We start from the raw sequence: 23,376 nt of genomic DNA, 5'->3' as shown, positions 1-23,376 counted from the left end.
CCTTTAAATTACCAAAAATTAATTCTCTCTTATTATCATTCGATGCCTTGATATGTGTGTTAAGTGTTTTCAGAGTTTATAGGGTAGGAATGGCTCAGAGGATAGAAAGGAAGCATGCAAAAGTGGAAGGAATACGAGAAATTGAAGGAACTGCAAAGCTGTCCAGCCTGACCTCTTCTCACTAAAACGGTCATAACTTGAGCTACAGAGGTCCAAATGATGCGATTCCAGATGCGTTGGAAAGCTAACGTCCAGGGCTTCGATTTGATATATAATTCACTATAGTGGTCATAACGCTAGGCAACGCGAACGTGTGATCCACGCGGACGTGTTGCAGTGACGAAAATCAGCGTGGCAGATTTCTTCTCCAGCAATTTCTGGGCTGTTTTCGACCCAGTTTTCGGCCCAGAAAACAGATATTATAGGCTATAAAGTGGAGGAATCCATTCATTCATAATCATCAATTCATAATACACAATTTTTAGGATCTAGATGTAATTTTTAGAGAGAGAGGTTCTCTCCTCTCTCTTATGATTTAGGATTAGGATTCCTCTTAAAGGATTTAGGATTCTTTATTATTTCAACTTACAATTTCTTCTGAGTTCCGGGTTCAATGTTCCTTATTTTTCCAATTTAATTTATGAATTTTTTTATGTTAGATTTGAATATTCTATTTAATATAATTTGAGGTATTTCAGAATTATGATTGCTTTCCTTTATTTATATAAATAATTTAGATTTTTTCCTTTTGGCTTTGGTTGATTAATTGGTAACTCTTGAGTTATCAAACTCATCGTGATTGATAATTATTATTTTTGCTAATTGAATTGAATTCTACTAACTCTAGTCTTTCCTTAGGAGTTGGCTAGGACTTGAGGATCTAACTAATTAGTCCACTTGACTTTCCCTTGCTTTAGTAAAGGTTAACTAAGTGGGATTAAAACTCAATTCTCATCACCATCGATAAGGATAACTAAGATAGGACTCCCAAATTTTCGTACCTTGCCAAGAGTTTTATTAGTTATTAATTTATTAATTCCTGCAAATTATTTTCCTTGTTCAAACCTTTTAAAACCCAAAATTCTACCTTTTCCATAGCTAATAATAAGTCATACCTCCCTGCAATTCTTTGAGAAGATGACCCGAGGTTTAAATACTCGGTTATCAATTTTATTTGGGTTTGTTACCTATGACAACTAAAACATTTGTAAGAAAGGAATTCTTATCGGTCTAGAAGCTATACTTACAACGCGAATTTATTTGCGAAAATTCTAGATCACGCGAGAGTTTCGTTCTTCAACTTCCATTCTCTAGGATTTCAGAGTGGTGTTGAGCTTTGATGAGATTCTGAGGTTTGTTCTGTTCCAGTTTCTCTTGCTGGCTCAAGAGACAAAATAAAAATATCTCCTCCATTCTGATGAGACAAAATTAGACTGACAGATTCTTCATTTTGAGCAGACTTGAGATTCTCTTCATTGGTTCTCTTGTTGACAACATCACAATCTGTATCATCTTCTATTACAGCACTGGGAATTGAATTAGAATCACAAAAAGAGACATGTATGGATTCTTCTATGGTCCTATGTTCTTTGAGATAAATTCTATAGGCCTTGCTAGTGGTGGAGTATCCAACAAACATCCCCTCATAGGATTTTGGATCAAATTTACCAAGGTTTTCTTTATTGTTAAGTACAAAGCATTTGCATCTAAACACATGAAAATACTTAAGATTAGGAGGGGTTCCTTTCCATAGAGGGGTTTTCTTCAACCCTTTTCTAATAATGGTCCTATTCAAAATATAACAAGCTGTATTTACAGCTTCTGCCCATAGAAATTTTGGAATCTCATTTTCACATAACATGGCCCTAGTCATCTCTTGAAGGCTTCTATTTCTTCTCTCAACCACCCCATTTTGTTGAGGGGTTCTAGGGTATGAAAAATTATGAGCAATTCCAAAATCATCACAGAATTTTTCAAAATCTTAGTTTTCAAATTCTTTTCCGTGATCACTTCTCAAATGGGCAACCTTTAAATCTTTTTCATTTTTAATTCTTTTGCAAAGGATTGAGAAAGTATGAAAAGCATCATTTTTATGAGCAATAAAAAGTACCCAACCGAATCTAGAGTAATCATCTACCACTACTAGACCATAGTATTTACCTCCTAAACTTTGAGTTCTTGTTGGACCAAAAAGATCAATGTGTAACATCTCTAATGGCCTCTTGGTTGAAATTCCATCTTTTGGTTTAAAAGAGGATTTTACTTGTTTGCCTAATTGACAAGCATCACAAGTAAGATCCTTATCAAATTTGATATTTGGAATTCCTCTAACCAAATTTTTCTTAACTAGCTTAGAAATTTGATACATGCTAGCATGACCCAATTTTCTATGCCATAGCCATTTTTCAGATTCAAGAGAGGTAAAACATGTCACTTTTTGTTCTTTCAAGTCCTCAAGAGTCAATCCATATATATTATTGCACCTTTTAGCCTCAAATAACATATCCCCATATTTTTCACATACAACTAAGCACACAAACTTTCTAAAAATGACTTCATATCCTAGATCACACAATTGGCTTACATTAAGTAAATTATGTTTCAAACCATTTACAAGAAGAACATCATTTATACAAGATGAAAAACTTTTAATTCCAATGGCCACTAACTTTCCTTTACCATCATCACCGAAAGTGACAAATCCTCCATCATACTCATCAAGCTTTATGAAGAAGGTTGTCTTTCCGGTCATATGCCTAGATCATCCGCTGTCCATGTACCACATGTTGTCCTTCCTCTTGGATGCTAGGCATACCTATTCAACGTGGTCTGCCATGAGGCATGGTTGAGACTTGGTTTCGGATTTCTCATCATCTTCAGAATCGTTTTCTAGGTCCTCCCAAGAAGCCATCAGACCTTTCTTCTTTCCTTTCTTTGGCTTCTCTTCTTTCTTCAACTTAGGGCAATCTGATTTGAAATGCCCAGTTTCCTTGCAGTTGTAACATATCACCTTGTTGAGATCTTTTCTTTGTTTTCTAGAGCTGATTCCCTTGCTTCTCTCCTTGAACTTTACCATTTTCTTGAATTTTTTGGCAAACAATACAAATTTATTTTCAGAGGAATTATCACGGGATTCATCATCCAGGGGGTTAGTAACAGATGTAAAAGCAACTCCTTTATTTTTTGAATCTTTTTTCAAATAAGTATTTTCAAAAGCAAGTAGCTTTCCTCTCAAGTCATCATATGTCATGGAATCTAGACCACTATTCTCATATATGATTAAAGCTTGTGTTTCCCACTCTTTTGTAAGACATCTTAGAACTCTCCTCACAAGCACAGAATCAGGATACGTTATTCCCATAGCATCTAAGCCAACAATGATGATGTTGAATCTTTCAAATATTTCATCTATTGATTCTACTTCCTTCATTGAGAACATTTCATATTCTCTGTTCAACATGTCTATCTTTGTCTTCTTTACTATGGTGGTTCCTTCATGAGTGATTTGAAATTTGTCCCAGATTCTCTTTGCTGTTGTGCATCGTGATACCCGTCGGTACTCCTCGAAACTGATAGCATAGTTGAGCAAGTTGATAGCCTTGGCATTGAGCTCCACCTTCTTTTTGTCTTCTTCGGTCCAGCTTGCTTCGGGTTTAAGAGAGACGACTCCTTCAGCACTTGTGGTGGTTGAAAATTGAGGACCCTCCAAGATAATCTTCCAAAGCCTGTAGTCTACTGCTTGCACAAAGATCTTCATTCTCTCCTTTCAATAGGTATAGTTTTTTCCATTGAAAAGAGGAGGTCTGTTGCTTGACTGTCCTTCTGTCAGGTTGTAAGACACCAGATTTGAGCCACTGTTTTCTGTCATATGGATCTTTTCTCTAAGCTGCAAAGCTTTATCTCTTTGAGACCAAGCTCTGATACCAATTGATGGTTTTCAGTGGCTAAGAGAAGGGGGATTGAATCGTAGCCCCTTTTTTACTTAATAATACTTGCTGGTATTTGAAGCAACTTCTGGAGACTTTTTGCTTTTTGTCTCATACCCAGCCACGGGCCTTTTTTTTTATCTCATCACCAGGCACGAGATATTTTTTAATTTTATCTCCTGGGCAGCAGAAACAGAAATGGAGTAGAGGAGAGAGAGAGAATTACACCAAGATATATCCTGGTTCAGCTGCTAAGTGCAATGCAGCCTACATCCAATCTCCATCACAAAAATGATGGAATTTCACTATAATCATTCTTGATTACAAACACCAATTCTCCCTAGGAACTACCCTTTCTATCCGGGACAAGTCCAGAACCTAAACCCCCAATCCTGAACTTGACTTGGTCACTGCCAAGCTTTCTAAATGCTAAGTGCTAACCCAACTTGCAAGGGGATTCCCACAGAATCATGAAACACAACACAGATGTACAAAGGACCTCTAAGGACATCAATGGCTTTTTTTTTAATTTTACACTCTCTGCCTTTTTCCGCTCTATAGTTTTTTTTAAAAAACCTCACTGTTTGCCTTTTTCCATGAGACTCAAGACAGACAAAATTAAACAGAAAAATACAACATGAAACACATTGAAGGAGAAGAACATATGTTGGCTTAGGTAGCTATGGAAACACTGTGCTTTCACTCTTACTCCTTGCCTCAAGCCCTGGGTGTTCTCCCTTACTTATAGGGGGAAGCTTCCACAGTTGAAACCAAATAAAACAAGCTAAACTTCTTCTTCTTCATGCAAACCAGTTCGGCCAAAGAGAGAAGAGAGATAACTGAATGCAAAACGCAACATGCAATTGCCTCTGGTCCTTCCTTGGTCACCAATCTTCATCAATCCGAGCCTTCCATCTTGTCTTGTACTTCAAGAAGGATTCCTAGCCCTTGATGAGTTATTGATGATGACAGCTTCATCTGCTCCAACTTCTGCCTCTTCCATCACGTAGCCACTATAGCTACCTCCTGTGGTGGTTGAGCAAAAAACAGAGACAAGCCATCCCTCCAAGGATCTTCCTCCTCTGACTGAAATCTTCTTCATCCATTTTTGGTATGGAGAAGATGAGATCTCTTCACCAAATCTTATCATTTGTGGTTGAAGATCTCAGCCACAACAAACTTTTTATTTTCTTTTTCTTGCCATAATTGTGATGGTCTTGTTGCTTGCTTCTTCTTCTTTTCGGTAGCTAGCTTTAGCCTCCATGCTTTCTCTGTTGAAATGACCGAAGGAGAAGAGAGAGTAGAGAGAGAGAGAGAAAAAAGAGAATGAAGAAAAGCATTCAATAAATTTTGAACAAATGAATTAAACTAATTAATTTTCTTCCCTTTTTGCTTTAGGTAGCGTGTAGCATTGATGATCTCAATCAAATCAGATGCTAATTTTTCTCTCATAGTTCCCAATGCAAGTTAATGATAATTGAATTAAATTTGGAATCCATCACATGGGGTAGAGAGATCCGTTGGAAGCAAGAAACATTTGCAGGGAACAAGAGAACTCGAGACAGGTACAAAAACCCATCACTATCTCCTACGAATACTTCTGACTTAAGTTTAGGAGTGCCTTTGCAGGGAGCGCTCCTGGCCTGGTGTGAATACGGTTCAAGTCGGAGTCCATGGAATACTTCATCTTGTTCTGACTAAAAGGTACGAACATTGGCGCTGTTTGTGGGGAACCCCGAATCTCTTCACACCATGGATGACCATAAAATTCAATCAACCATTAACCCAAACACCTCTCATAAAGAAATTCTTCACAAAGATGGGCATGAAACTAATCCCAATACTACGGAGGAGCATCAAGTTCCTCCGGGTATTGAGTAGCCTCAAAATCACGATGTCAAAACTCAGCTCTTTGTTGGTTTAGATCCAGCAGATTATTTCCATGCAATACAGGAGATGCGTCATCCAATGCAAGAATTAGAGCGTAAGGTAGCAGAATGCTCGCAATTCCGACGCTCCCAGTCTTGGAGTCATACGACTAGAACACGACTACATAGCCAATAAAGAAGGACCCTAGAAAGGCCCCTTAAGATTGCCATGGGGAAGATGGCTACTGACCCTTCCACTCACCATGACGAGGTAGGAGAGAGTCCCCGACGCAAGGGGGGACATCAGGATCATGAAAGGTATGAAAGGCAAGGAAGATCTAATTCCTAATCTGCTCAATCTAAAAGGAAACAAAATCTGAAAAGGAGTCCAAGTCCTAGGGGATATAGGGATTTGCAGGAGCATGTTATCATGGGATAGACCCCATTCGCCTCACATTTCCTTCAAGTTAGGTTGTCTAAGCACTTTGACAAACCAACAGATCTTAAATATGAGGGCAAGTCGGACCCTCAGGACCATATTGATGCCTTTGAAGCACGCATGAACCTAGAAGGAGTAGGAGATGCCATAAGATGTAAGGCATTTTCGGTTGCACTATCTGAACCAGCGATGGTATAATTCAACGCTCTGTCCTCTGGTTCTATCTCCTCATTTCATGATATCAAAATAAAATTTCTTTCTCACTTCACAACGAGGAGAACTTAGGCCAAGCATCCTATCTCATTACTTGATGTAAAACAAAAGGTTGGGAAAAGCAGACAAGATTACCTAGATCGTTTCAATAAAGCACTTTTCGCTGTTAACACACAAACTCCCGAAGTCATGTGTTTTTGTCTTATAGTTGGGTTTCTTGAGGGAGACTTCAGGAGACATCTTACTTCTAAGGGTGTCAAATTTATGGAGAAAATCTATTAAATTGCTTTGGAATATATGGGAGATGAGGATGTCACAAGGGTAGTGTCGACTAAATAGAAGAACCCAGCTCCTACACCTAATAAGGCCATGAGCTCGGGACAAAAAATACCAAAGCTATTAGTTCCTCGAGTAGGAAAGTTCTCCATATATACACCTCTAATTGCATACTGGCAGCGGTTTATCAGCAGGTGTCACATAGGGGCATACTCCCCAAAGGCCAATGGCTTCCTTGAATAAATTACGATATTATGATTACCATAGATCCTATTATCATAGGACGGAAGACTGTATAGATATGAAGGACGCTTTGGAACAAGCCATCCAAGATGGAAAGCTTTCGAAAATCGTTCAGCACATTAAGCCGCCTCAACGGCATAACGACGATGAGGACCGAGAATGTAGGAACCTTAGAAATACTAAATCTAGTGAAAATCAAGATGCCACTGCCCAAGTAGTGGTAAGCGTAGTTGTGGGGGAAAAATGGTACATTAAAATCCAAAAATGCAGTAAAAAAAGGATGTTAAGACTGCAAGTTCCAAAGTCTTGAAAATACAGAGTTTCCTGAATATCCAATTTACTACTGTGGATTTCCAATATGCCACTTTGGAAAATGATGAGCCTTTAGTGATCACAACTAAGTTAGGAAACAGGATTGTGAGAAGAATCCTAGTAGATACAGGGACAGATTGAAATTTTTTGTTTAGAAACGTATTTGATGCTTTAGGCTTTAAAGATCAACATCTCAAACCACACTTTCCTGGGGTAGTGGGTTTGGAAGATCATTATATCAAGCTTGATGGAGCTATCGACATTTTCATGACAATAGGCAGAGTTCGTTGTTTTGAAGGATTCAACAGCTTACAATGTCATTCTCAGGAGAAAAACCCTTAATGATCTTGGTGCGTTCATTTCAACCAAGTTTTTTTGTCATGAAGTATTTGACTACCGAAGGTTGGGTCACAACAATCTGCGGAGATTGGGTAGCAGCTATCAAATGTAACAATGCGAGTTTGACCTTAAGGGATAAAGCAAAGGAATCTACAGGTGTATTTTTGGTAGATTTGGATGCTCAAATTCAGGAGAAACCAAGACCTGATCTCAATGGGAGCTTGTAAAAATTCCAAATAGGGGATGATGTGGAAAAGTACATATTGATCAACAAAGACTTGCCATATTCCTTGAAGTCGGAACTCCAAAAATTCTTGAGAGGTAATGTTGATTTGTTTGCATGGGAACCATCTGATATGCCGGGCATCGATTCTACGTTTATGTCCCATCAGCTTGCCATTGACTCCTTACACAAGCTGGTTGCACAACAATGTCGTAAGATGTCACAAGACTGAGCTGACGAAGTCAAAAGACAAGTACAAGGGTTATTGAATATTGGTTTTATTAGAGAACTCACATACTCAGCATGGTTGTCTAATGTTGTAATGGTAAAAAAGTCTAACAGAAAATAGCGAATGTGTGTAGATTACACCGATTTAATTAAAGTTTGCCCTAAAGACTGTTTTTCTTTACCCAGCATTGACAATATGATTTATTCTACATCTGGTTATCAAATAGTAAGTTTTTTAGATGCGTACAGTAGTTATAACCAAATTCTGATGCATCAATGAGATAAAGTTAAAATTGTCTTTATCATTCCGGAAGGAATTTATTGTTATACTATAATACCTTTTGGTTTAAAAAATATAAGGGCTATTTATCAAAGATTGATGAATAAGGTGTTTAAATATTATGTCGGAAAGAATTTAGAGGTTTCCATCGACGACATGTTGATAACAAATAGAACAGATACTGATTTGATTCCTGATTTGCGAGAAACCTTCCATTGCCTCCGACTTCATAAGATGAGATTGAACCCAGCCAAATGTGCATTTGGCATTTAAGGAGGAAAGTTTCTTGGGTTTATGGTAACCGAAAGAGGTATTAAAGCTAACCCTAAAAAATGTCAAGCTATTTTGGATATGGCAAGTCCTCAAAATCTTAAAGAGGTGCAAAGGCTTATAGGTCGTCTGGCTGCTTTGTCGAGGATTTTAGGTGCCTCAGCTGAAAAAGCAAAATCCTTCTTTAAGTTAATAAGGAAAGTGGTCACTTTTGAATGGACGAAGGAGTGTGAGGACGCCTTCAAACACTTTAAAACTTTGTTATCCTCTCTTGTTGTCTTGGCAAAATCGGAATCCGGAAAGCCGTTATCTTTGTACTTATTCATGACCAATGAATTTGTAGCTTCAGTCGTAGTGTTGGAAGGAAAAAGCAAACAATAATGGCCTATGTATTTTATTAGTAGGGTCCTCTAAGGTCCTGAATTAAGATACTTGAAAATAGAAAAACTTGCTCTTGCACTTTTAACATCGGCACGTCGGTTATGTAAATATTTCCAAAGTTACCTAATAATTGTACGTACTAACCAACCAATTAAAAAAGCTTTGCAGAAGCTAGATTTGGTGGGTTAGATGATGAGCTGGTCGATAGAGTTATCACAATTTGATATACAATATGAACCACATTCTGCTATAAAGGCATAAGAAATGGTAGAATTTTTGGCCGACTCTACCCTCAAACTCCCGACCTTTCCATGTTAATGGGGCTTCAAATATGATATCGGGTGCAAGGATCATCCTAACTAAAGGAGAAGATTTGGTCATTGAAACCTCCATTAAGTTTGATTTCCGAATCTCAAAAGTCAAGCTAAATATGAGGTTTTAATTGCAACATTGACGTTAGCATATGAGGTCGAGGTAACGGAGTTTTCGGTGTTCAGTGATTCTTAAATTGTAACCTCCGAAGTTAATGGCGAGTATCAAACTTAAGTATTGGAGTATCAAACTCGGAAAAATGAAAAATCTCAAAGAATGAAACGCACATCTGGGGCAATAAATGCCATAACAGAATACCCAAGAAAGATATAAATCAGGGAAGAAGAAAACTCGAGACAGGTAACAAAAACCTATCGCTATCTCCTATGATCACTTCTAACTTAAGCATTAGAGTGTCTTTGCAGGGAGCCCTTCCGGCCCAGTATGAACATGGTTCAAGTCGAGGTTTCTGGAACATCATCTCATTCTGACCAAAAGGTACGAATACAGTCCAAACTGTAGCCATACACCACCAGTAACCACCCATTATCCTTCTAAATAGACAAACATCTAGGGATATAGAGGGATCGAGAAAAAGAGAAAGTCATCATCACCATTATCATCGCATTTACTTCTACTTCACTTCCATTTGGCTATGCTTTTTGTTTTCCGTCATTCACCTCCATTTCTGCTTCAGCCACAATTTTCTTTAGCTTTTTTGTCACTTACCTTTGATTCTTCCTTTAACATTCACCTCTTCTGTTTTTGCCATCATTTGCCTTTGCTTCTACTCCGTCTCTGCATTTGCCCTTTATTTTGCTCCATCTTTGCTACCATCAACCTATCCCTTCCCCCTTTTCCAACCTTCTAGTCTTTTGTTGTTGTTGCTGTTAATATTGATGTTAGTGGAGATGTGGTTATGGTAAAGTGGGAGGCGACGACAACTGTAATTTGGAGTGAGGTAGGTGGCGATGAAGAGTTGGAATTTGAGGATAGGTGGGTGGGTTACAACGGAGGACTTAGGAGAGAATTGGAAAATTAATTTAGAATTTTGAATTTAGAACTGAGATTGAAATAGATAAAATTTAAAAAAAATTGACTAATAATTAATTGTAAAAAGATTAATAGTAAGTTTATAACTAAAACACATTTAAAATATAATGACAAAATTAAAACAAATTAAATATTAAATATTTTTTAAAATTTTTAAAAATTTTCCAAGACGAAAGAAAAGTTTTGATTCAATTAGTAGACTAAATTTTTAAAGTGGTCCCTGAGATCGATGATGTACACCAAAATTATCCCTGAGATTCCAATTGCACCAATTACGTTCCTGAGATTAAAAAATTGCACCATATTAGTCCCCGACCTATTTTCTGTTAACGATGCGCTGACGTGGTTTGATGACGTAGACCTTTGGTGACACATGTCACCTCATGGTTTGGTCATGTGTAACAATATGATAACGTGTCGGTTAGCGACACGTAGCATGCTGACGTGGATGGTGATGCCACGTGTCACAATGCTATTTTGCCACGTGTCACACTATTATTTGCCCACATGTCATCCACTATGTCATCGTTACATATACATCAAATGACTCATTTAGTCCCTGAAATTGAATGTCGCGCACCAAATTTGTCCTTTTATTAGTTTTTTCTCCTATTTTTTTATAAATTCAGAATTTTTAATATCTTTGAATACACTACTTTTAATTTTATCTTTTCAAAAGTTATTTAAATACAAGTACTTTTATAAAATATTTTAAAAATTTTAGTTTTAATTATACAAATTTTTTTCTACAATACTTTATTAAAAGAATTATATGAGATATTGATATTGATTTAGTAAAGAGTATAAGTTAAGAGCATAATAATATTTCTTAATACAAACTTTTTAATATTTAACACCTTAATAAATATTTTATGAATAGTTGATAAGGCATTTGTTAACTAATATAAATTCATTATTCCACATCCGTTTTAAGAATGTACAATTCCCTATATAATTGATTTCTCACTAAATTAGTAAGATAAATTTATACTGTCGATTATAATAATTTATTTTATCTATAACTTAACTAGGCGACCTTTTCATATATTACACTATTAATTAATATAAGCACTTATTGTAACCATGACTTGAACAGTATTAAAACAGATACAAATAAATACAAGAGACAATAATAAAATTTTGGATTTAGTTAACATGTACTTTAATGATACAAATTAAAATTATTAATTAAAATTATTATTATTATAAAAAATTGTATAATAAAAAATATATTAAAATTAGTACATAAAAAAATATTGAGAATTAAATTTACAAAAAAATGAGAAAAATTTGGTGAAGGGACTAATTTGGTATACGACATTAAATTTTAGGGACTAAAATGAGTCATTTGATGCAAAGTAAGGGACCAATTTGGTACATATATAATGATGACATAGTAGATGGCATGTGGACAAATAACATTGTGGCTCGTTGCATAACCATCTACGTCAGCATGTTACGCGTCGCTGATCGACACGTCATCATATCGTTACACGTGGCCAAATCTTGAGGTGACACGTGTCACCAAAGATCTACGTCAGTGCGTCGTTAATAGAAAACAGGTCAGAGACTAATATGGTGTAATTTTTTCAATTTCAGAGACGTAATTAATACAATTAAAATCTCAAAAACGATTTTGATGCACCGCGTCAATCTCAGGACCACTTTAAAGATTTAATCTTAATTAAAATACTGAAATAAACATATTTTGGAGCTAATCGAATAACTCATATTAAAGAATTTTTTTTCTTACACAACACACACTCGCATACTACTATTATTATGAGTTTTATATTCCACTTCCTCAGTTTTTTTTTTTTTTTTTTTTTTTGGTCTGGATTCCACTTCCTCAGTTTAACCTAGGATTTTAACCTAGGATTTGAACCCCGTGCAGTTCTTTGTGAGGCATCTAATATTGCCGACCTTTTTGTTTGTTGGTTTTCTTTTGGTATTTTGTTTGTTGGTTTATTATATAGGGCTCATATCTTTTGGGCTTTGTTGAATGGTGGACTGATTTGAAATCACGGAGTCCAGACAGATGATGGTATAGTAGAGCGGTGATCATGAAAGGTCCCCCTCCGAAAATAAATCATGAAGTGTGTTCTTTGATACCAAAGTCCAAAACAACATTCGTATAAACATTTCTTTTTTAAGTAAAATTAAAATGGACCAAAGGCTCCTTCAATTTTGTTTTATTATGGATTGGACAAAAATATCCTCCTTAAATAGAGGAACTTATCACTCCAATATTAGATCCGTAAAAATTAGAAACTTAATAGGTCTTATCCATTTAACCTATTGAAAAATTTAAAAAATGGTCAAAATAGCGAACCCAATTAAAGATGCTTATTTATTTAAAAAAACATTTACTTTTATTTTTTTTAAAGTTCAAAAGATCCATCTGTTATCCTATTTGAATCTCAAAATTAAGGGAAAAAAAAAAAACAAAAATATATTCAGAGGATCTAAAAAATTTTAATAATAAAAACAAAATATATATAATATAATAATTTTTATAATAAAAATATTATGTATACATAAAAATCAGTTATCAAATTATTCATTAATTATTATATATTTGTATATAAATACATGTATTATTTAATTTATTTTCAATATATATTTTATATTTTAATATAGATAGTTATTTTTCTATGTACATATAATATAATTAGTCTTTAAAATATCTAATTTATAAATTAAAACACTAAAATAGTAATTTAATAATAACATATAATTTAGAATTTTATTATTTAGGTTTCATATTTTTTTTAAAAAACGAGTAATCTCTTTTTAACAATACAATCAAAATATCTCTTTTTTTATATAAAATAATGCTACACATCCAAGTCTTTTTGTTAACCAAGTCTAACTAAGTTAGTTTAAGATAATAAAATCAGTTATGACAAGTATAATTTTAAGTCTTATTGTTTAATTTGGTTAAATTTAGTTCATAAAAAGACTTGGACGTGTAATATATATATATCAGTAAATAATTATTTAAAAATTTACTTCTCATACAATTAGAATTTAGAAGCTAACTGTTATTGAGATTTATAATTGAAAAAATTATTTCAATTAATACACTTGCTACAAAAATAAAATAAAATTAATATAAAAAAGATAAATAATATTCTTTCGAGCCGATTTCTAAAAAAAAATATAAATTTTATTTAAATTGAGAATTAGTTATTCTAATAACATCTAATATAAAATTTGTAAATTAATTATAAAATATTTAAAATTGAGTAAAAAATTATTGTAGAATCAAATTTAATAATTTAAAAAAATAAATAAATATTATTATCCTATATTACTCAAAAAAATTTAAATTATAGTGAGAATGCTTGCCCCACAATCACACACGGATAAACGTCCCTGACTCAGAGTAAAACTCAACTAAATAAACGATAAGTTAGAGAGTTTTTGCATAGAGCAAACTATTTGTTATTTTTCGCATGTTCATTTTAAACAATAAAATAAAATATAAAAAATATCGGAAGATAACATTATACAGTCAATATTGTAGCTAATATTTGGTATAAAAAAACATTTAAAATTTTTAACGTAAAAATATCTGAAACTCAATTAAAAAAAATTCAAAATTCAAACTCAACAATAGCTTAATTTTTGGTGAATTTCATTACTAATCTTGTTTGACAAGTTGCTATAATGTTGGCTGAAATTAATTACTATAATGTTACTTTCCTAACATTACTCAATAAAATAATATATAGATCCATCCATTTTATCCGACGAACTTTCATTAAACGGTTTGGACCTTTATTGTATTGGTTTGATATAGGAAAAGTCTAGAAAACCAATATCCTCTTCTATCAATATTTTAATAAATTAATTACCTTTAGGTTAACTATTTTTTTCGTCCTTAAGGTCTTAGGTCAAAATTAAAATTATCTCTGACCTTTTTTTGTTATTAAAATCATCCTCAACGTTACAAAACATTATAAAATCGTCCTTTTGTCCATAAACAACATTTTTATCACGATTTTATCCTAAAAAAACTCTCCCCCTACCCCCACTAAACCCCTTCATTAATCATTATCATCACCGGACCTCTTTCTCTCTTTCTTTTTCCTAGACTTTTTCTCCCCTTCACCAAATTACATCTACTTGAAAAAAATTATAAAATAAAAATAAAAAACAAAAGAGGCAGAGAGCATTTAAAGGAGTGAGAGGGAAAGTGGAATCGGAGTGGGAAACATTGAGATCGCAGGAGGGATGTTTGATGGGGAGGCCTTCGAACTCATTCTCGTCCAGAAATCGAAGGTGGTGGGAGGTAGTTTTGAGAGATCGGAGGTGGGGGTTTAAGATCAGGTTGGGGATCGATGGGGGTAGGAAGAGTGAGGTTAGTTGTGAGAGGTTGGGAAGGTGGAGAACGGAGAGTGGTTGGATCGATAGAAGCGTCTTCGAGTTTATCGTCTTCAGTTTCGAATCCTCCGACATGGCAGTGCTGTGACTTGTTCTAGGAAGGGAGTGGCGGCGCTTGTAGTTGTTGTTGGCTTTCGATAGACGGCGATAGTGGGTGGCAGTTGAAAGGAAGTGGAAGAAGAAAAGAAGGGGAGGAAGAAGGAGGGTAGAACCAGCGCACTGAGAGTGGCGGCGGCCAGAGGTTGATGGAAGTAGGTTTCTGCACCGTCACTTCCTTCTTCCTCTTTTTGTTCTTCTTTTTTTTTTTTAATTTTTGAAGAACATTAAACATCATTTCTTTTTTTTATTTTTTTTTAAATTTCTTTTGTTCTTGATTTTGGATCTGAAGTTGCGGTTGATGATTGCTGAATTGTTGTTAAATATAAAATTTCTGTTAATTTATTTTGGGGATGTTGCTGTTGTTGTTGATTCATTTTGATTTTGCTGTTGCTGAAAGTGTGTTGCTGTTGCTGAATTTATTGACATTGCTGAATTTGTTATTGAATTTGTTGTTACTGAATTTGGTTGTTGTTATTGCTGAATTTAGTTTGTGGGTGGGTGATAGTGAAAAAGGTGTAATGGTGAAGAAGGTATAATGGTGGCAGTGGTGATGGCTATGAGGAAAGGAAGAGGAAGATGAAGAGAGAGAGAGATGCAGCAATGATCATGATTATGCATAATTATCCGAAAGGGAGAGGGAAAGGGTGAGGGTAAGGAGGGTTTTTTATTTTTGTTTAAGGATAAAATTGTCCAAAAAATATTGTTTATGGACGAAAAGACGATTTTATAACATTTTATAATGTTGAGGATGATTTTAATATGAAAAAATGTCAGAGACAATTTTGATTTTGACCTCAGATCTTCGGGACGAAAAAAATACTTAACCTTTAACTTTATACCAAAATGCTGAATAAAAAGAAACGTTTAAAATTATTGAAAAAAAATTTAAAATTTAACCAAAAAAATTTAAAATTATAAAAAATATTTAAAATATAACAAAAAAATCTAAAATCATTAAAAAAAACATAAAAAATATAACAAAACGAAATATCCAAAATTATAAAAAAACTAATTAAATATTTGAAATCTAAATATATTTTTTTCATTTAATTTTTTAATGTATATTCCCAAAAAAATCCAAAACTTCTAAAATTTAAATATCTAAAACTTAGGTATCACTATAAGAAAAATAGTGAGTACCGTCGGATTTACAGTTGGATTAATCAAATAAATTTGCCGCTAAAAAGAATGCCATCGTCCTTGGATTGACGGTATAAACGTTGTCGAAAATTGCTTACCGGCGGATTTATTTTGCCCGACGCTAATTACCAGCAGATTTTATGTTGGTCTTTTCAATAGATTTGGCAAGATTGTGTTGATGGTTACCGTCAGATACATTTAACGGTAACTTTGGCGCCGTTTCACGTGTTTAGGCGCCAAGTTACCATCGGAATTATCCGATGATAAATCCTATGGTAATGTTAATTTTATTTTTTAAATTTTTTTGGCACAGTTAAGCCATAATTAGTAGACTCTTATTACCAAAATTGTTAGCAGAAATTTAAAGTTGCCAGAAATCAACAAATTATTTTATTAAAAAATAAATGGTCTGAATAAAATAAAATGTCACAAATATAGAATACAATAAAGTAGACAAACAAAAATGCATAAAACCCTATATCCTACAGATCCCGGTAATATTCGTCGCCGTCATCGTCGTGGTCCACTTACTGAGGCGGCGGAGTAGGTGCTACCGTCAGTGCCCCACCGACAGCGTTGTCGCTAGAAACAGCAGCGCCGCTACTTTCGGCGCATATCTACTGGCTGTACTCCTCCATATGCTGTCACAACCGATCGAGCTGCTCCAGCTTCTCCGTCAAGTCCGAGCTGATGGCAACACGTGCAAGAATCTCACGATATCTCTGCTCATACTGCTCCGCTTGCTGGTGAAGCTCCTGTGTTAGCGTCTACACCTCCTCCCTCAAGTCAACAACTTCCAGGGGATCAGCAGGCTACTGATGGCAGAGGTAGAGGCAGAAGAAGCCGCCAAGGCAAAGGAGCGGAGGCTGCTGGCGAAGAACGACCCCAACCTGAAGCATGATTCTTGTGGGGTTCATGGGTGGTCTCGCGCCAAATCCCATCAGGATCCACCACTGAGGTCTCAGAGCCGGCTTCGTCAGCCCTACTAGGCGGCTAAGATTATTGGTTTGCGGCCTCCAACCTCTGCGTGTACTCTTCTTGTGACACAAGTTGGTTGTGATTATGATAATAGTTAAATAATTGACTTTAAACCAAATAAAGTTGAAACTTAGGATTAATTTAAACTCACATAATGGGCTATAGACCGCTCGTCAGAAAATCTCTCTTTGTTTACCTTTAAAGTATGGGTATACTTGAAGGTCTCTCTGCGAGTGTCGCCTCACGATTCAACGACTAAGACTACAAATTAATATATCAACCAAACAAAAAATAAACGAACAAATTAAACAATGACAGACAAATATATATGAACCAAAATACAGGAAATCTTAATTCTAATTTCGAAAACATAATTTTAATTTTTTTGATTTCATTAAAAATCTTATAAAAATTCGATAGAGTTTCCCCTAAAATTCAGATTTAACCACCCTTGAAGGGTTCTATCCAAACTGAATATCCATCAACCCTTCTCAACTTATTAATTTTTTTCAATCATTATTAAGATAACATACAAATAGATCAAACATGATTAATACAGTAAAGCATTTTCAAAACATGTTACAAGCATTAGAGATTTGTTATAAGTGATTTAGCTTGAATTGGTTTGGAAGACTCTGACTAGAAAATCGTAGTTAACGGCGGTTATGACGTTAACCTATATGCATCTGGCTCAGACCTCAGCTAGTAGGGACGTTGCTAGCCTAACGTGTAGGCCACATGTTGGATCTGTTATACCGTACGGGCACACTAGAGGAAAGGGCTACCCTTAGAGGTGGAGCCACCCTAAGTGTGTAATATTCGATTTGATTTGATTTCTGGAATTGGAACTCCCATTTCAGTTCATCCTTTTAATTACTTATCTAATTATTACCATATTTACTTAATATGACTTTCTTATCTCTAAAAAGAAATACGACTTTTAAGGTAAAGTTTGTATCGTCTTGTGTGGATTATAGATACGATGTTTGGGTTATAGATATAATGTTTGCTCACTGAGTTACAAAACTCACCCAATTATATTCCTATATTTTTCAGATACAGGTGTCATTCCAGGTTTTATTCCACCTGCCCCTCAATAGGTCTTAGTCATTTCGGTGAGCCTTTGTTCCTTCCAAGGGCTTTGTGTTTACGTAATGGAACCTTTGCTCAAAACTCTAGATTATGTCAGTGCTCCATATGTCACAAGCAGGATCCTCGTGTGGGTTATATTATTTTGAATTTCGAACTATTTAGATAGTAATTATGACTTGGTTATGTAAAACGTATGGATTTAACTATATACTTTAGTTATCAACTTAATGTATATGATGTGACTTTTGACATGTTTGGTTGTGGATATGATTGGAATATGTTGTTGTTGTTGTCTTTGAAAATGGATGTTTATTATTGATACAGGAAGATAATATTCATGTTAGTAAGGTTCTAGGAATAAAGGAGATTCTATCAGTTTTTCTGAAAATTTGGTCATTTGGCTTGCTGAGAGACTTGTACCTTGAGCACCAGTCATGGCTTGGTTTGGGCCATGACAAAGTGGTATCAGAGTCTTAGGTTTTTCTGTTTAATTTGGAGCAAGTGTCCTTTAGTATGATCACAATTGTACGAATGGAAGCCAGCCCATTTTCACAAAGTGTGATGTTACCAGAGGCCTATAGGAAGTTGTCTTTAATCCTTTGTTCTCATAATTCTTTTTGTCTGTCCTATTATCTCTGAACCCATATACATATGTCATTTTTGATCCAGTAGCTTTACTTACTCAATAGGTGGAAGATGCCACCTAAGAAAAGACGTAGTGCAGTTGTTTGTTCTACTGATACTGCTGAATCTAGTAGGGCAGTTTCTCCCCCACTTGGAGAACTTCGAGAAAGACCAAGGAGCCAAATGATAGCTGATAGGCGCAGAGGAGGGATACCATGCAAGAGAGTTCAAGAGAACCCCATTAAGGAGAATGAATCAAACTCTTATTACAGACGGATTTTTGGTTACCGACGAAATTACCGACGGATTTTTGTCCCTCTGTAAAAGCTCCGTCGAAAATTATTTACCGACGGATTTTTTTTTCGTCGGAAAATTACAGACGGATTTTTACAAGTTACCGACGGATTTTTCCTCTGTAAATTTCCTATCCATTTCTCAAAGGCGACGAACTTTCCGACGGATTTTCCGTCTGTAATTACAGACGGATTTTCAGACGAATTTTCCGTCTGTAATTACAGACGGATTTTCCGACGAATTTTCCGTCTGTAATTACAGACGGATTTTCCGACGGATTTTCTGTTTGTAATTACAGACGGATTTTCCGACGGATTTTCCGTCTGAAAACCATCTTACACTCTGATTACAAACAGAAAATCCGTCTGTAAATCCATCGGTAAGGTAAAATATTTTTTTTTTTATTTTTCTATTACAAAAATAAACCTGTTTCATACAAAATAAATATAAATTTAATAAATACAAATTTTTATTGATGGTATAAATAGAAAAACACACCAGTGAGTACAAAATGCTTTCTTTACAATAAGAAGCAATTATTTCCATACAATAATACAATCTAAATACATTAGATGACAAATAACTACTAGTGGACTCATCAAGATTCAATATCCTAATTTATGGATAGCTTCATTCTTTCTTGAACTTCTTAGTGATGATGGCAATATACTTGCTTCTTGAGATTCTTGGTCCATCAAAATTATTCGCTGCTTCCCACTTTCTGAGCAGAGAATGTCTACCTTACTATATCCGATCTACACTGCAGTTATTAGAAAAAAGAACCAAAAAGGAATTGTTACCACTGCAGTTACTTTTGATTAAATTTCAAGTATTTGCCTCCAACAATTTGGAACTCTTCCATAGATTTTTCAAGGTTAGTTCTTTTTAAAGATCATGGACGCTGCCAAATAGCAATAGCAAATTTGGAACATGTAATGCACACAATGCAATAAACCAGAACAAGTCTAAAAGCAAGTGATTCATATTCAATTAAGTGACTGGATACTTTATACAAGTCTTTGATCAATTAAGCAATCAAGAACTGTCATTGAGTTGAGGAAGAGAAGAGGCCTCAATTCACAACAATTATATGAACATGAAAATGCAATGTCTGAAGAGAAAACAACATAAATGAATCAATTAAATAAAAAAAAGAAAACAGTAAGAATTGAAGTAGAAGATGATGATGGAGAAAGAAGAATACCTCTTCCCTATGTGTTGCTCTCTCAACAGCATCAAGGTTCCTTCTTGAAGAAGCATTTTTCCTTACCACCACACAATCCACAGAAGCAGAAGCATGATCTGATGCGAATCCAATTCCAGGGCCACACCATACATCCTGAAGTGATTCAATTCAATGCTCAAAAAATTCAATGCCCAATCTGATTCGTTCTTCCTCTTGACTTGGTGCCATATTCAACAAAGTGTTTAGGAATTCTGGGGGTATTTCATTTTCTATCACCATACAACTCAGTGATAGAACCTGTTTCAATTCCTCCCAGTAGAAGAAACCATATTGAATTATGACACTTCATCAATGAAAAACACAATCCATAAAATCCACTTGTAAGCAATGTCTTTATTAGAGATGTCTCACCTTCCAATATCTTGTCAAGCTCTCTTGATCCAGTTGTTATCTGGATGATCTCCATCCGCTGAGCATGGAGCTGGCTCGCACTAGTAAAACCCATAGGCACCAACTTAGTAGCTGTCAATAAACAAGCATCAGAAGATCAGTAAGGCTTCACAATTAATGTGCTTATAGCTGATGCTCTTGAGTGTTGAAATTGAAGAAAATACCGTATTAGCAAAGTAAAATATATCAGGAGGTGCATACCTGCTTCAATAATCTTGTCAATTTTAGCCTCACTGATACCTTTAATTTGCAACAGATCCTTCCTAGGAGTGTAAGCAACAAATTCAACAGTGCAAATACCTGCATCTTTAAGCTTCTTAATGTCTAAGGCAGCTATGCCTGATGCCTGTGTAAATAGTAAATACCCGCATTAGGGACTTAAACAGTCAAATCATCACCTACTGTAATCACTAAGCTGTAAATTGAAGCACCAACAATATAGTATCCTAGGGAAATTCCAAAACAGAGAAAAGGTGATTAGTGACCTAAAACTGTTCAACAGAGAAAGTGGGGATTACAAATATAGTCTTTTTGAAGCGTGGGGAGAAGAGAGAGAAGTGGGGGATGAAAGTAAGAAGTTGAATTCTACACAGTACACAGGCAGAAAATCAGACAAAGCTTTGAAGAGAGGAGAAGGAAGAAGAGGTATGGAAATGACGAAAGAGGTTGTTGCAATTTTTGAAGAGTGAAGACAGAGTTTTATGATGATTGATTTCAAACAAAATAAACATTAGTTTGCAGATTTTGCTTCCTTTCCATATAGAAAATGAGCATAAAAACATTAGTATTCTGTTTTCTACATTTCAAATTTTCTATTACTGATTATGATACAACTTAATTGGCATCTATCAGATCCTTTTAGTTTATGACTTTATACAACATAAATTATATTCATCTACATTCTTATAGACCAGAATCCCAAAATTTCAAAATATTAGAAATGATTAAGTATTCATTACCCGGCCCCCTCCATCTCAAACCATAGATAAGCACAAATATCCCAGTCAACCATTGAAGAATAAGCTGCAATCTCAAGCCCAAAGATTTATATATTTTAATCCATAAAGCATGTAGATTCAAACAGCGAAAAATGAAGAGCTGAATAAACAGAGTTAAATAAGGAAAAGAAATTATCTGAATAATGAATGAAGCAGCAAATAGAATACCGAGCTATATGGTGAAAGAGTGAGATAGCAAAGGAGTTGGAAGAGCAAATAGAATACCGAGCTATATGCTAAATAATCAGAATTTAGCATTCTTAGTACCTTGTCTGGATGAGGAAGGAGGCAAGACCCAACAGAAAATGAAACCTCTGACCTATCAACATAAGCAAACATGAAACAACAAAGAAACATATGTTTAAGAAAGGCCCAACAAGTCTAAAACCATGAAAGAGAATCAGATAAGATATAGTTTGGTCAGTAGCTGACCGAATTGCAGGGTTGAGCTCAGAAGAAGAAAAAGAAGAACAAGGAAGCACGGCTCCCACACCCAACATCTAAAACAACACGTGAGAGGTGAAATCTTAAAGCAAATATTACACAATGTATATTACCAAAGAAGAATTTGATCTTTGAGTCTTTGAAGCTTTAGCAAGTTGCGATCTTGCTTGTGCAGTTGCTGCATGAGACTGCTCAATGTTGGACCCAATATCATCTAAAAAAATATAAACTCTTGGCATCAGATCAGATGAGAAGTTCTGGACAAATAAAAAACTTGGGATTAAGACGGAGATGTACTCAATTAGAATAGAGGTGAAAGTTACCAATCATAGCTCCCTGTTCATGCACAAGCACAGCAAGATCTTTAAAAATTTCATTTACTTCACCAATTTGCTGCTGAATTTCTTGAATGCCTTGCTCTCTTTCTTCAATGATAGCCTCATTGAAGGCAATCTCATTATCTAAAAACAAGACCTCCTGCCTGCAGCAAGATAATGCAATATCTCAATTCAGTTCTCTTAGAAGGAATAGGAGAATTGATAGTGAATTAAGCAAAAGTAATCATGCTCACAAAATCTAATATTTTAAGATGTAAACAGATAAGACACAATAATTATGCAAAGCAGTAAGTCAGAATAATTACAAGGCCTTGTCCAATTCATGAAACAACAATTTTCTAAATAGCAAGGTATCCAATAAAAGCTATGATTAACATAAAAAAATTTCTAAATAAATAAGAGGAAAATATTACTACACTTGAAGCATTACACAAACATAAAATAAGGCAAATGAAACAAAATGGAGATAATGAAGCTGCAGGATACTTGTTTCTGCTATAAAGGAACATTATAACTCTGCCATGTTTTCTCACCTCAGATTTTATCCCCAGTACTAATGAAGCTGCAGCAGCTACCATTAAAATAATCAAAGGTCAGATCCCCACTGTCGATATCTTCGAATCTATACATTCACTAGATCCCCATCAGCAATTGACTCAGCAGCACGAGCAATCAGGTTCATGCGTTTTACCCCCTGGTCATCCTTACCAGCTAAGCTTGGTCTATAATTAATATAATTAAAAAGAATAAAAATAAAGTGAAAGAAAATGGATTAAAGAACCTGGATAAGAAGTGGAACAAGATCTGGATCACTCATGCTAAGACTAATCCTCCAATTGAGTCCTATACACTTTATTCCTTTGCAAGGTAAGCACGAAATATGATACAAATTGAAAATGAAAAAAGAAATCAAAAGAAAATGAAAAAAGAAATCAAAATAGATACAAATTACAAAGTGTTATATATCATAATACCTTTATG

At 34.9% G+C, this 23,376-nt stretch overlaps 1 protein-coding gene across 3 annotated transcripts; it reads right to left on the bottom strand.

Annotated features, from left to right (window-relative positions):
• Positions 1-19,432: 19,432 nt before the first annotated feature.
• On the bottom strand, positions 19,433-23,356 carry LOC112784459 (DNA repair protein RAD51 homolog B-like). 3 transcript variants are annotated; one of them, XM_072230206.1, is made up of 8 exons: positions 22,929-23,356; positions 22,381-22,538; positions 22,171-22,271; positions 21,881-21,932; positions 20,817-20,961; positions 20,577-20,687; positions 20,184-20,462; positions 19,433-19,739 (listed from the first exon to the last, which is right to left on the bottom strand). In XM_072230206.1, exons 3-7 carry the CDS (start codon positions 22,269-22,271, stop codon positions 20,428-20,430), a joined length of 444 nt encoding a protein of 147 aa, XP_072086307.1. In that variant the 5' UTR covers positions 22,381-22,538; positions 22,929-23,356; the 3' UTR covers positions 19,433-19,739; positions 20,184-20,427. The 3 variants fall into 3 exon arrangements, 1 of the variants encoding a protein (XP_072086307.1); XR_011878925.1 differs by lacking the exons at positions 19,433-19,739; positions 20,184-20,462; positions 20,577-20,687 and adding an exon at positions 21,575-21,638 and having other exon boundaries at positions 20,898-20,961; positions 21,881-21,927; positions 22,046-22,271; positions 22,929-23,350; XR_011878924.1 differs by lacking the exons at positions 19,433-19,739; positions 20,184-20,462; positions 20,577-20,687 and adding an exon at positions 21,575-21,638 and having other exon boundaries at positions 20,898-20,961; positions 21,881-22,271; positions 22,929-23,352.
• Positions 23,357-23,376: the final 20 nt, after the last annotated feature.

The sequence above is a fragment of the Arachis hypogaea genome, chromosome 20 (assembly GCF_003086295.3).
Source record: "Arachis hypogaea cultivar Tifrunner chromosome 20, arahy.Tifrunner.gnm2.J5K5, whole genome shotgun sequence".
In the NCBI taxonomy this organism is placed as follows: Eukaryota; Viridiplantae; Streptophyta; class Magnoliopsida; order Fabales; family Fabaceae; genus Arachis; species Arachis hypogaea.
The sequence above is the reverse complement of the archived record's forward strand: the minus strand, read 5'-3'. Positions and strand labels throughout refer to the sequence as shown.